The sequence below is a fragment of the Gekko japonicus genome, unplaced genomic scaffold, assembly GCF_001447785.1.
Source record: "Gekko japonicus isolate JY-2015 unplaced genomic scaffold, Gekko_japonicus_V1.1 scaffold745, whole genome shotgun sequence".
Taxonomy (NCBI): Eukaryota; Metazoa; Chordata; class Lepidosauria; order Squamata; family Gekkonidae; genus Gekko; species Gekko japonicus.
This window is the reverse complement of record NW_015164690.1, coordinates 599,856-613,715: the sequence shown is the minus strand read 5'-3', so window position 1 is coordinate 613,715 and position 13,860 is coordinate 599,856. Positions and strand designations below refer to the sequence as shown.

At 52.8% G+C, this 13,860-nt stretch overlaps 1 protein-coding gene and 1 non-coding gene across 2 annotated transcripts in view; both read right to left on the bottom strand.

The window, feature by feature from the left end:
* Window positions 1-12,190, bottom strand: part of POU2F2 (POU class 2 homeobox 2) — a 50,919-nt gene extending 38,729 nt beyond the window's left edge. Inside the window, exon 1 of the mRNA XM_015409383.1 lies at window positions 12,163-12,190. Coding sequence (XP_015264869.1) covers window positions 12,163-12,190 — 28 coding nt within the window. The remainder of the gene's footprint in view (window positions 1-12,162) is intronic.
* Window positions 12,191-13,181: 991 nt separating this feature from the next.
* TRNAG-GCC lies at window positions 13,182-13,253 on the bottom strand. Its single transcript has one exon. It is a non-coding gene; the product is annotated as a tRNA-Gly (tRNA).
* Between the last annotated feature and the right edge of the window lie 607 nt (window positions 13,254-13,860).

Sequence of the window (13,860 nt, the reverse complement as noted above, 5' to 3'; positions counted from 1 at the left end):
CGTTCCTTCCCAAAAATAGCCCTGCACAATGAGGGTTGTGTGGAAGCTGGAATCGCAGATTCCTAAAAACTCCAGACTGAGAAGTGAGGTCAAACTCAATGAATCCCACCTCGTGATATAATATGTACAGCCTTTCTGTTTCTCATTTAGGGATGCCAGCCTCCAGGTGGGACCTGGGGATCCCCCGGGATTACAGCTCATCTCCAGACTACAGAGATCAGTTTCCCTGGAGAAAAGGGATGCTTTGGAGGGTGGACTCTATGGCCTTGTGCCCCACTGAGGTCCCCGTCTTCCCCGGTCTCCATCCCCAAATATCCAGTTTTCCTACCTGGATCTGGCAACCCTGCCCCCTTATGGCCAGGGGGGGTCTGGCAACCCTTGGTCAAACTGACCTGGAAAAGCGCGGGGGAAGTGTATAAATCTTTGCTTGCCATCTTCTATGAGCATGCACTCCACGTATTTCTCAAATGAGACCAAATGACCTATGGTTTTCCCTATCATTTTTTTTTTTGGGGGGGGGGAATAAATGTTATTGTACACTCTGATGGTGTGGGGGTCCTTTTTAACCCCAATTCCATTGAATAGGAAAGTAGGGTGCACATAGCCAAACTGACAAAAATGTATTTTCTTATATTTTCTGCACGGTTTAACAGTTGTATTTGGTTCCTTAGTGGTTCACTGGTTGCAGTGGTTAAGTGTGCGGACTCTAATCTGGGAGAACCGGGTTTGATTCCCCACTCCTCCGCTTGCAGCTGCTGGATGACCTTGGGCAAGCCATCGTTCTGTCAGAGCTGTTCTCTCAAGGACAGTTCTGTCAGAGCTCTCTCAGCCCCACCTACCTCACAGGGTGTCTGTTGTGGGGAGGGGAAGGGAAAGGAGTTTGTAAACCGCTCTGAGACTCCAAGTGAAGGGCGGGGTATAAATCCAATCTCTTCTTCTTCTTCACTCTGCCCTTTCTCCAAGGAGTCGGTGTGGTGTGGTGGTTAAAGTGGTGGACTAGGATTTGGGAGACCCAGGTTTGAATCCCCACTCTGTCATGGAAGCTTGCTAAGTGACCTGGGGCCAGTCACATGCTCTCAGCCTCACCTACCTCACAGGGTTGTGGGGAGGGTAAAATTGAGGACAGGAGAATGCCGTAAGCGGCTTTGGGTCCCCATCGGGGAGAAAGGTGGGGTATAGATGAAGTAGATAAAGAAAATAAAAAAGGAGCTTAGGGTGGCTTATACATGGCTCTCTCCTCTCTTTCATTTCCCCCCTCGCAACAACCCTGTGAGGTAGGATAGGCTGACTGAAAGAGACCAGTCCGAGGCCACCCAGCGATTTTCAGGGCAAATGGGGATTTCTTTTGCTGCAGTTCTGTTCCTGTTCTGCCAAAGGGAAATACTTCACAAAGTAGCGATCTTTTTTCATTGCAGCTGGTGTCATGTTCTATTAAACTCACAAGGTTGTTCTGTTCCCCCCACCCTTCCTTATAGAATCATAGAGTTGGACGGGACCTCCAGGGTCATCTAGTCCAACCCCCTGCACAGTGCAGGAAATTCACAAAAACATCCCCCCCACAGCCCCAGTGACAGCTGTTCTACGCCCAGAAGATGGCAAAAAACCTCCAGGAGGTTATATCTGTGCCTTTACTTTGGGGTCTCTTTGACACACACACACTCCACTCAATTAGTAAAGTACTTTTGTGAGTGTACTCGAGCAAGGTTACTAATATTAACAAGCCAGATCTGCACAACACGAACGGAGCTACCCAGGCATGACCGAGCCGACATAATATATTTACTGAAAGTGATTGAGGCAAAACCCTTCCTCCCCCCCCCACCCCACGGAAAGCTTTAGCAAGCAGGTTTCCATGGCACCCCCACCACCCCCCGCCACCACCCAGTTCTCTCCTTTCTCATTGGAAAAAGGAAGGACTTTGCTTTCTCTGGTCCTGCCCAAGAAGGCCCTCCGATTCCTACCTGGGCCAGCCCAGATGTAGGATGGGGAGTGGGACCTTGGATTGCCTTCCTCTAAGAAGCGGCCTTCCTCTCCCCCAAGCCCAGCACTTCATTGCCAGCTGCTGCTCTCTGATTTGCATTAACCTAATGAGTCACCCTCCTATAAGGGAGATGGAGCCCTAGTGAATTAGACGCGAGCATGTGATTGGGAAAGGGGGACACACACGCACAAGCAAAACAGGGTACCCACGGCTCCCTCCTTGCTTTGGCTGAATATGACTTTTTACTGAGAGTAGTGCAGAAACAGTTGCCAAACTTGGATGGATGCTTTGCAGGCTGGACTCTATGGCATTGTACCCCACTGAGGTCCCTGTCCTCCCCAGGCTCCACCCCCAAATCTCTAAGAGTTTTCCAGTCTGGAGCTGGCAACCCTATCAGGGTTGTTAACTCCAGGTTGGGAAATGCCTGGAGATATGGGGGTGGAATCTGGGGAGGGGAAGGGAAGGGAGGGACTTCAGCAGGGTATAATGCCACAGAATCCACCCTCCAAAGCAGCCATTTGCTCCAAGGGAAGCGACCTCTGTAGGCTGGAGATCTCCAGGCCCCACCTGGAGGCTGGCAGCCCTAAGTAGGACATTCATTATCTTCCTGTTAAGGGATGGGGAGGATTTCTGCCCAATCCTTTGCCCAATCAGAGTGGTGAAATCCCCTCATCACTGGGCAAAATTGGTGCACAGGCCAATAGGGGTGGACCAAGTTATCCGGAGATATGAATATATTCTCCCTGCCCCCAGTAGCTTCGTCATCTGTATCATTCTGCCAAAATGAAATGAGGCTTTCGAACACACCACAGGCGGGGAACCGGGTCTGATTCCCACTCTTCCACATGCAGCTGCTGGTGTGACCTTGGGTCAGTCACAAGTTCTCTCAGAGCTGTTCTCTCAGGAGCAGTCCTCGAAAGAGCTCTCTCAGCCCCACCTACCTCACAGAGTGTCTGTTGCGGGGAGGGGAAGGGAAAGGAGATTGTAAACCGCTTTGAGACGCCTTCGGGTACTGAAGGGTGGAGAATAAATCCAATCTCTTCTCTTTTCCACCGGGCAGTTACGGCGCGTGCAATTTAAATGAATTATATGTTGTCTTCCCTATCCCCTATGAAACATTGTTAGTCCCCTGTCTAAAGAGTAACTGTAAATCACTTTGAGCCCACTTGTGGGGAAAGCAATTAATAAATCGAAAGCATTATTATTATTATTATTGTTGTTGTTGTTGTTGTTGTTGTTGTTATTTATTTGGTAAAACGGTCATCAGTATGGGATTGGGGGGACACACACACAAGCAAAATAGGGTCCCCACGGCTCCCTCCTTGCCTAGGGTAGCCAACTCCCAGTTGGGAAATACTTGGAGATATTTTGGGGGGATGGAGCCTGAAGGGGGGGTTCAGAGAGGGGTGGGACCTCAGCGGGATATAATGCCATAGAATCCACCTTCCACAGGACCCATTTTCTCCAGGGAAACTGACCTCTGTCACCTGGAGATCAGTTCTAATCCCAGGCGATCTCCAGGTCCCACCTGGAGGCTGGCAACACTATTGTTCACACTTCATTAATGCAGAAAGAACACACACACCCTCCGTGGCATCCAAAGGGTGGGAAATTCCACCTTCTCTTTAGCGTCCATCTTTGTCGTTCCTAACGTCTTTCCCCATCGCTGCACTTCTTTGCTGTAAGAAACTTCAGAATGTAGGAACCTTGATGGTGTGTGAGGGGGGGTTGGAGTGACAGCCATACGGAGGGAAAGACTGAAGCAACCACCCACTTAATTCCTCCAGCCAACACAGAAACGCACATGAATTTTCCCCGACTAATAAGTGACAGTCCCTGGAGGATGGCCCTGCCTCTGTTTCCTGCCCTGCCCTTTTGCAGCCTCCAAGCAGTCCTCTGCTCAGAGAAAGAAACCGAATCGTTCTGGGTGGAGTCGCTACCTTTTGACCCCTGGCACTGCTTCCGTACCTTTGCCAACAGCCCGAGGTGCTCACGGAATGACCAGGTGAAATCACCAGGTAAAGCCCATCGCTCTGCCAGGGAAAAGCTTCCCTTTCCTAAATTTCGGCATGATTCAAAAAGGTGGCATGGAGGCTTTGCGTCCCTGCCTGTAGGCAACAGCGCCCCTTCTCTTTCATATCTGATGAAGGCAGCTTTCCCCCAGGGGAGGGGCCGTGGCTCAGTGGTACAGCACCTGCCTGGCAACCGGAAGGTCCCAGGTTCAATCCCCGGCATCTCCAGTTAAAAGGACCAGGCAGGAGGTGGTGTGAAAGACCTCAGCCTGAGTCCCTGGAGAGCCGTGAAGTGGGGCTGTAGCTCAGTGGCAGAGCCTCTGCTCGGCATGCAGAAGGGCCCAGGTTCGATCCCCGGCATCTCCAGTTAAAAGGATCAGGTAGTAGGTGATGGGAAAGACCTCCACATGAGACCCTGGAGAGCCATGAAGTGGGGCTGTAGCTCAGTGGAAGAGCCTCCAGTTAAAAGATCTAGCAGTAGGTGATGTGAAAAACCTCAGCCTGAGAACTCGAAGAGCCGGTGCCAGTCTGAGTAGACAATACCGATCCAGGGTCTGATTCAGTATAAGACAGCCGCATGTGTTCATAGTTCTGTCAGAGCTGTTCTCTCAAGGACAGTTCTGGAAAGAGCTCTCTCAGCCCTTCCTGCTGCTGCTGCTGCTCCTCCTCCTTCTTGTGTGAGTCTTGAAAACGTATACCCCGGAAATCTTGTCTGGCTCTGACTTGAATCTAGCTCTGCAACGACCTTCTCCTTTGGTTTCCAAAAGCCAACCAGCCGTTTGCACAGAATTGCCTGCTGTTCCGTAAATCAGAACCCCACCTCTGTAAAACTTTTCATGAGAGGCCAACCAAATGCCACAAAACAGCGTGTGAGCTCTCGAGTTCATTAGAACTATTCGTCAGGCCGGATATTATAATTTTTTAAACGCTTAAAAAGAGAAAGGACAATTCCTTGGGACCTGATGCAGAGTCCCCCCTTCGGATGACGCTGCTTTCCAGATACACCCGGCTCTTTGGGGGAAAGAGGCGATCAAGCAATTACACTCCACGGGCATTAACGAATCCCAGCAATTGTCTCTAATTACTCTCTGAACCTGTGGGATTTAGAATCCCTTTTCAGGAGAGAGGACGGGAACCACTGTGCAGTCTTTGCCTGAATTTAGGAGATAAATTTAAGGCACTCCTGTTCGCCAGCCTGCTCCTTCTGTCTGTTCCAAAATGGGAAATCTTGACAGTAAAGAATGTGCTGCTCACCCAGAGCTTTTTTGCGCTATAACCTAGAACTAGGATTGTTGTTAGTTCAGTTTCGGGAGCGTAGCCATGTTGGTCGCCAGCAGAAGAGCTACATTTGGTGTAGTGGTTAAATGCACAGACTCTAATCTGGGAGAACTGGGTTCGATTCCCCACTTCTCCACTTGCAGCTGCTGGATGACCTCGGGCAAGCCACAGTTCTGTCGGAGCTGTTCTCTCAAGGACAGTTCTGGAAAGAGCTCGCTCAGCCCCACCTACCTCACAGGGTGTCTGTCGTGGGGAGGGGAAGGGAAAGGAGCCTGTAAGCCACTCTGAGTGAAGGGCGGGGGATAAATCTACATTCGAGTCCAATAGCACCGTAGAGTGCGAGACCAACTAGATTTAGGGGGGAAAGGTTCTGAGAGTCAAAGCTCCTTGCTTTGAATCATAGAGTTGGAAGGGACCTCCAGGGTCATCTAGTCCAACCCCCTGCTCAGTGCAGGAAACTCACAAATACCTCCCCAGCACACCCCCAGGGACCCCAGAAGATGAGCATCACAAAATCTTGTTGGTTTCTGAGTTGCTAATAAACTTGAATGCAGTTCTGGTTCTTTCAGTGTCCCCCTTCCTCACCAGTAGAGTCAGGACCTCTGGGTTGGGAAATGCTTGGAGATTTTTGGGGTGGAACAGGGTTTGGGGAGGGGAGAAACCTCATCAGGGTACAATGCCAGAGTCCAGCCATTTTCTCCAGTGGAACTGGATAAACAGGGGGATTGGATAGAGAGGGGATTAGAAAAACATATGGAGCAGAGGTCCATCAGTGGCTATTAGCCACAAGGAATAGATGGAACACTCTGTCTGGGGGAGTGATGCTCTGTCTTCTTGGTGCTTGGGGGGGCACAGTGGGAGGGCTTCTGGAGTTCTGGCCCAGCTGGTGGGCCTCCTTATGGCCCCTGGGTTTTGGCCACTGTGTGACACAGAGTGTTGGACTGGAGGGGCCATTGGCCTGATCCAACATGGCTTCTCTTATGTTCTTATGTCTGGAGCAGTGATGCTCTGTATTCCTGGTTATTTGGGGGGAGGCAACAGTGGGAGGGCTTTTGGAGTTCTGGCCCCACTGGTGGACTTCCTGATGGCATCTGGGTTTTGGCCACTGCATGGGCCACTGGTCTGATCCAACATGGCTTCTCTTATGTTCTTAAGAGAAGAGGTCCATCAGTGGCTAGATGGAACACTCTGTCTGGGGGAGTGATGCTCTGTCTTCTTGGTGCTTGGGGGGGCACAGTGGGAGGGCTTCTGGAGTTCTGGCCCAGCTGGTGGGCCTCCTTATGGCCCCTGGGTTTGGGACACTGCGTGACACAGAGTGTTGGACTGGATAAGCCACTGGTCTGATCCAACATGGTTTCTCTTATGTTCTTAAGAGAAGAGGTCCATCAGTGGCTATTAGACACAAAGAACAGATGGAACACTCTGTCTGGGGCAGTGATGCTCTGTCTTCTTGGTGCTTGGGGGGCACAGTGGGAGGGTTTCTGGAGCTCTGGCCCAGCTGGTGGGCCTCCTGATGGCCCCTGGGTTTGGGACACTGCGTGACACAAAGAGTTGGACTGGATAAGCCACTGGTCTGATCCAACATGGCTTCTCTTATGTTCTTAAGAGAAGAGGTCCATCAGTGGCTATTAGCCACATGGTATAGATGGAACACTCTGGGGCAGTGATGCGTCTTCTTGGTGCTTGGGGGGGCACAGTGGGAGGGCTTCTGGAGTTCTGGCCCTGCTGGTGGACCTCCTGATGGCCCCTGGGTTTTGGCCACTGTGTGACACAGAGTGTTGGAGTGGATGGGCCATTGGCCTGATCCAACATGGCTTCTCTTACGTTCTTAACTCTGTAGTCGGGAGATCAGTTGTAAAACCAGGAGATCTCCAAGCCCCACCTGAAGGTCGGCAACCTGACTCACTACTGTCTCTAGCAGGTAAATCTCTGAGTGGAGGAGTAATCGCGTCTTGTTTCTAGGCCGCGTGCACACAGAAATGCGCAACCACGCGTGTTAGGGCGTCACGGTGTTCTGTTTCCCGTGCCAGCAAGGCTCATTTGGAAAGGCTGGCGCAATTATGTTTTCCGAGAGTATCCTTAACCTGACAGGTCCGTTTTTAAAAACAATGCAGGGAAAGGGGATTGCAAAGTAAAAGAATTTGGGAGCCGGAGTAGAGGCTTTGACCAAGTTTTAATGGAAGGCCTTCAGGCCTTGACATCAGAATACAGGTGCTACGAACGTGTTCCTATTTTCCCCCGTGGGCTTCTCGAGATACGCTTGCAAAGATCCTCTGTGTGTGAGAGGGACAGTCAGACAGACAGCAAAACAAGTTGGCTCTGAGAAAGAGTAGGAGGGGTGTTTTCAGACAAGACACGCTGACACACATCCCTTATAGTCTTGAGCAGAGGTCATTTCGGGGGGGATCGCGGGGGATCGCAGTTCCCCCGGGTGAGGTGCAGGGGGGCGTGGCTCATGATGAAGCCCCGCCCCCTGCTTCTGTCCACCCTCCTTCCAGCCCTCATTCAGCCAGGAGGAGGCAGGAGAAGGGGGAGGGTAGGTTGCTCCCTCCCCGCCTCTCCCCACCCCTGCCTGCCTGGGGCCAGGGAGGGCCTTGGCGGGGCTTCCTCACACTCCCGCCGGCCTTGCAGGTCCACCGCCGGGCCCCTGATGTCAGGGGGTGTGGCATATGCTAATGAGTTATGCTAATGAGTTCCCTTAGCTCTTTTTCTACGAAATGACCCCTGGTCTTGAGGGCACCCCTTCTAAATATCGGTGATGCCATTTCCAATCAAATACCCATTCCGATTGATGGTCTTTTTTCGTTTATTTCCAAAGACTGGACAGTCAAAAAGGGGGGGATTCGGTTTTGCCAACCCAACCATATTTAAAATCACCGCTCCCCCCACGCCCACAGTCTTCTGTGCCTTTAACAGATGGGCGACAGGCAGAAACTCAACAGGCAAAGCCTCCACTTTTCCTGGCAGGGAGAAGCCCTGACAGGAAACCCCCTGTCTGCTGGATTTCTGTCTGTGATGCAGTTCTTAAAACCCAGAGGAAACATCAGACAAGGATCAGTTCTAAGATATGCTAAAGACACATGCGCCCCATCAAAAAAAAAGAAAGATGGAACAGTCTTAAATTGTCTCATCCGGTGCTCCCTCTAAGCTGTGGAGTCTTGTGAGGAAAAATTCTAATTTGTGAGCTACTGGCATTAAAGCTGTGAGCGAGCGATTTGGGCTGCTGCATAAATCAGTTTGCTCTGGAGCAATGTTCCCTCTAAGCTGTGGAGTCTTGTGAGCAAAAATTCTGCTTTGTGAGCTCCTGACATTAAAGTTGTGAGCCAGCGATTTGGCTACTGTATCAATTAGTTTGCTCTGGAGCCCTCCTTCCTGAGCTGAGACAAAAATGTGTGAGCTGGAGGCTAGAAAAATGTGAGCTAACTCACACTAACTCAGCTTAGAGGGAACATTGCTCTGGAGCCCTCCTTCCTGAGCAGAGACAAAAATGTGTGCACCGGAGGCTAAAAAACTGTGAACTAGGTCACACTAACTCAGCTTAGAGGGAATACTGGTTCCTATCTGATGCCTTCTGGTAAGAATTATGTCCGCGTTCTACACAACTGCAAGCAAAAATAGAACTAGAGAGGAATCTATCCCCGTAACTGCATCAGCGCTCTAGGAATAGTTTCCCTGGCTGGATTTCTGCTCGTTGCACTAGCTCCCAGGGCCTCGTCCACAGCAGGGCTTATTTTCCCCAACAGGGAACACAAGGCAATTCACAACACTGTTCTCCCTGTCTTCGTTTTATCCTCGCAACAAAAACACCCGTATGAGGTAGGTTAGGACGAGAAATAGCGCCGGGCAATGCGCCCTCTGAGCTGTGGAACCTTGTGAGCAAAAATTCTACTTGGTGAGATACTGGCATGACAGTTGTGAGCAGGTGATTTTTACTGCATAAATCAGTTTGCTCTGGAGCCATCCTTCCAGAGCAAATACAAAAATGTGTGAGCCGGAGGCTAAAAAACTGAGAACTGGCTCACACTAACTCAGCTCAGAGGGAACACTGGCGCTACGCCCGAGGCCACCCAGCGGGCTTCCCTGGCAGAATGGGGATTTGAACCTGGGACTTCTGGATCCTGGTTGGACACTGCAACCCTTACATAACACTAACCCCTACGCTATATGACGCACAGACTCCAATATGAAACAGAAGTGCCAGTGGTCGTAACGTGTGGTGTTATGTGTCGGTACTTGCAGCAAGCACGGTGCAATAGCGTGTCGGCGGCTGTCAAAATATAGTGTGCATTACAAGAATTATTCGTATATGGGACATTGACTTAGTCAGAGCTGCTAGGTTGGCTCCCAGAGAGCTTAGTGATACTTGAACCATTACCACTACAGTGGGAAGAGGTCGGCTACCACACAGAGAAGAAGAAGAGAAGAGGTTGGATTTATACCCTGCCCTTCACTACCCGAAGGAGTCTCAGAGCGGCTTACGATCTCCTTTCCCTTCCCGCAACCGATACCCTGTGACGTAGGTGGGGCTGAGAGAGTTCTCTCTCAAGAACTGCCCTTGAGAGAACAGCTCTGAGAGAACTTGTGACTGACCCAAGGTCACACCAGCAGCTGCATGTGGAAGAGTGGGGAATTAAACCCGGTTCTCCCAGATTAGAGTCCACGCACTTAACCACTACACCAAACTAGCCAATCCTCTTCCTCTTCCAGACATGCTCTTCACTTTCCTCCTTCATCTGCCAGTGGGCAAAAAGTCTCACTTTGTTTTAACAAATGGGTCAGAGGGACTGAACCTGGGAAGGAATGGGGAAGACGGTGAAACCCAGGGTTGCCAGCTCTGTTTGGGACATCCCTGGAGATTTGGGGATGGAATCTGGGACGGCAGGGACCTCAGAGGGGTATAAGAGTCTGCCATCTTCTCTAGAGGGACTGATCTCTGCAGCCTGGGGATCGGTTGCAATTCCAGGAGATCTCCAGGCCCCACCTGGAGGTTGGCAGCCCGAAGCATGGGGAAGATTAAAAGGATAGGCTCTCCAGGCCACAGAATGGCACCCTTATTCTTCACAACGGAGCCTGCTTTCTCCCAAGCGCTTCCAGTAAGTGCAGGTTCAGAGTGACTTACAGGAAGCTTTCTCCTCAGCTCCAAGCCATTAGCAGTAGCCCAACAGGCAGAAATTCAGCAGGTGAAGTTTGCCCTGCTACTACCCACTAAGAGAATTTCCACTGGCCGGATGTCTGCGACCCGGGCGGCTGTTCCAGCCGGAAAAGGTGGTTAACTCCAGACCCAGAGAGGGTCTCAGATTTTGCAGCGTAGGGCAGGATTTCCCCAAGTTTGGCTTTACCCATCATGGAACCACGGCGGCTGGTCAAGCCGCAGAGGCTTCCCCCCCCCCCCGCACGATTCAGAAAAAGCTCTTTGGGTCTCTGTCCGGCAACTGCAGCAGAGTCTTTCCCAGCCGCCCCGCCCCAGCCTCCAAACTGCTGGTCACCCTTTGGTGGCTTTCACTTCTGCTTCCCTTTCACATTTTTAGCTGATTTAAAAACAGACGCCAATTTACTGAAACACCAGCTAAAAACAGACGCGCAGAAACCAGCCTGGCCGGCAGCTCCCAGCAGGACTCCTCCTACCTCCTGGCAGCCGGCCGGATCCTCCCCCCCCCCCCCCCCGGGGCTTTCTGTGGTGCCCTCCGTAGGAAAAAGGGCGGAGGGCCAACTCCGCAAGGAGGGCTCGGCGGCCTCCTTTGCCCTTAACGCCGCCTGCACAGACGGTGTGTGTGTGTGCATTTCAGAAGGTGCAGGTCACCCTCCCATGAGAAGCAGCACTCGCCAAAATCCCCTCGCCTTCATGACAGCCCCTGATGGGGACACCCAGGATTGCCAACTAATCACAGCCTGGCCCGCTCCTGCGCCTTTGGGCAGTGGCCCTCTCTGTCAAAAATCAGTAGATGACGCCCTTCGCAGTCACCCACTAATGATTGAGCGATGTTAAAGGTGCGATAACAGGGACCGCGCAAAAAAGCCAGCTCTCCTGCCGTGGTTGCCACCTCCTCCGCGACTACAGCAGCTGCGCGGCATGCAGAGATCCGACAGGTACAGCTTCCCCCCCCCACACACATCCCAAAGTCTCTAGGCTGGCCGAAGCTTTCCTGGTGAATTTACGCCTGTTGGGCATTTGCCCAGCCCAGGGGCCCTGCCAAAAAATTTTTCTCAGATGCGTACTTAAATCCGGTCCCAGGTACCAACCGTCTTCTCCTGCACCTCTCCACCCCTCGCCCCAAGGCCTGCCGGTCTCTCTGTGCCTGACCTGTTCTCTGCCTTCACCTTTGAACTTCACACCACCACAGGACTGGAGGCAGCAACGGGATGGGGGGGGCAGATCTGCCTGGGAACACACCTGCATTCTTTCCCCCCCCCCACCGCTCTCTCTAGTCAAAGGAGTCCTGTACGTTCATGACGCATGTAAATCTTCAAAACAGTGGCAACAGCAGGATGGGCATGCACATCATGCTCAACGCGGCCTCCACCACACCAGATAAGTAGGGTCTCGGGCAAGAAATCGATCTGTCCCAGAAGACGTGAACAGTGTTCCCTCCGAGCTGAGTTCACGTGAGCGAGCTCCCCGTTTTTTAGCCTCCGGCTCACACGTTTTTTGTCTGCGCTCAGGAAGGATGGCCGCAGAGCAAACTCATTCCTGCGGCAGCCAAATCGCTCGCTCACAACTTGAATGCCGGTAGCTCGCAAAGTAGAATTTTTGCTCACAGGACTCCACGGCATAGAGGGAGCCTTGGTGGAGAGGACCAAGAGGACAGAGAGAACTGGAAAGAGAGAAGTGAAAGGCGGAAAGGAGAATGGCGAGTCCCCGCTTGGAGGCGTGGGTCCCCTGTTGTCACTTACCTGGCGCCCACAAGCCGGAATTCACCATGGCTGTGCCGCTCCTGGCGGAGGAAAAAGGACATTGGAGGCTCGCACCTGCTGCTGACAGAGGAACCTTGTCGTCTCGCAGAGGGAAGCGCGGGTGGCGGGACGAGGAAGGGCCTCCAAACCAGGGGCAGGCCTGGGGGAGTCCCTTGGCGCTCGAAAAGCAAGTACAGTGAATGTGGCAGGAAGCAGCTGGGAGGAAGCCGCGGCAGGAGGGGGGGGAGCACAGTGAAGAACGTTGCTGGAGATGGCACACACAACAAACCCATGTGTGTCTGTGGTATGCAATGGCTCGGCCACAGCAGAGGTGCCCACGCTCGCTCCTTGCAGCCCCACAGACTCCAGCGCATGCACCTCGGGACACCCGACTTAGGTGAGGGGCCTGTGCACAAGGCGCACACAGCATGCTCTTCTCCGCATGCGGCATGGCCTGGCATGCACACCAGCAAGGGGTTGAACATATGAAACTGCTTTATACCGAATCAAACACTTGGTCCATTAAGGTCTACGCAGACTGGCAGCGGCTCTCCAGGGTCTCAGGCGGAGGTCTTTCCCATCACCTTCTGCCTGGTCCTTTTAACTGGAGATGCCGGGGATCGAACCTGGGGCCTTCTGCATGCCAAGGAGAGGCTCTGCCACTGAGCTACAGCCCCACTTCATGGCTCTCCAGGGTCTCAGGCAGAGGTCTTTCCCATCCCCTCCTGCCTGGTCCTTTTCACTGGAGCAGCTGGGGATTGAACCTGGGACCTTCTGCATGCCAAGGAGAGGCTCTTCCACTGAGCCACAACCCCACTTCATGGCTCTCCAGGGTCTCAGGCGGAGGTCTTTCCCATCCCCTCCTGCCTGGTCCTTTTAACTGGAGATGCCGGGGATTGAACCTGGGGCCTTGTGCATCCCAAGCAGAGGCTCTGCCACTGAGCCACAACCCCACTTCATGGCTCTCCAGGGTCTCAGGCAGAGGTCTTTCCCATCACCTCCTGCCTGGTCCTTTTAACTGGAGCAGCTGGGGATTGAACCTGGGACCTTCTGCATGGCAAGCAGAGGCTCTTCCACTGAGCCACAGCCCCACTTCATGGCTCTCCAGGGTCTCAGGCGGAGGTCTTTCCCATCCCCTCCTGCCTGGTCCTTTTAAGTGGAGATGCCGGGGATCGAACCTGGGGCCTTCTGCATCCCAAGCAGAGGCTACACCACTGAGCCGCAGCCCCACTTCCTGGCTCTCCAGGGTCTCAGGCAGAGGTCTTTCCCATCACCTCCTGCTCCCTGGTCCTTTTAACTGGAGATGCCGGGGATTGAACCTGGGACCTTCTGCATGCTGAGCAGAGGCTCTGCCACTGAGCCACGGCCCCTCCGTTGCATGTGAGACAGAGTAGAAACCCAATAATTCTGACCTGGATGGCTCAGGCTAGCCTGCTCATGTCCAAGCTCAGAAACTCAGCAGGGTCGGCCCCAGTTAGCACTTGGATGGGAGACTACCGGGGACATCCAGGGTTCCTATGCAGAGTCAGGCCACGGCAAACCACCTCTGAATGCCTCTTGCCTTGGAGACCCCAGGAGGGGGTCGCCATAAATCGGCTGCGACTTGGCAGCACTTTCCACTACTACCACCACCCCCACCACCAATCTGATCTGGATCGGCTCTTCTCCCTTTGGCCTCCTAACGGCATGGGCTCATAC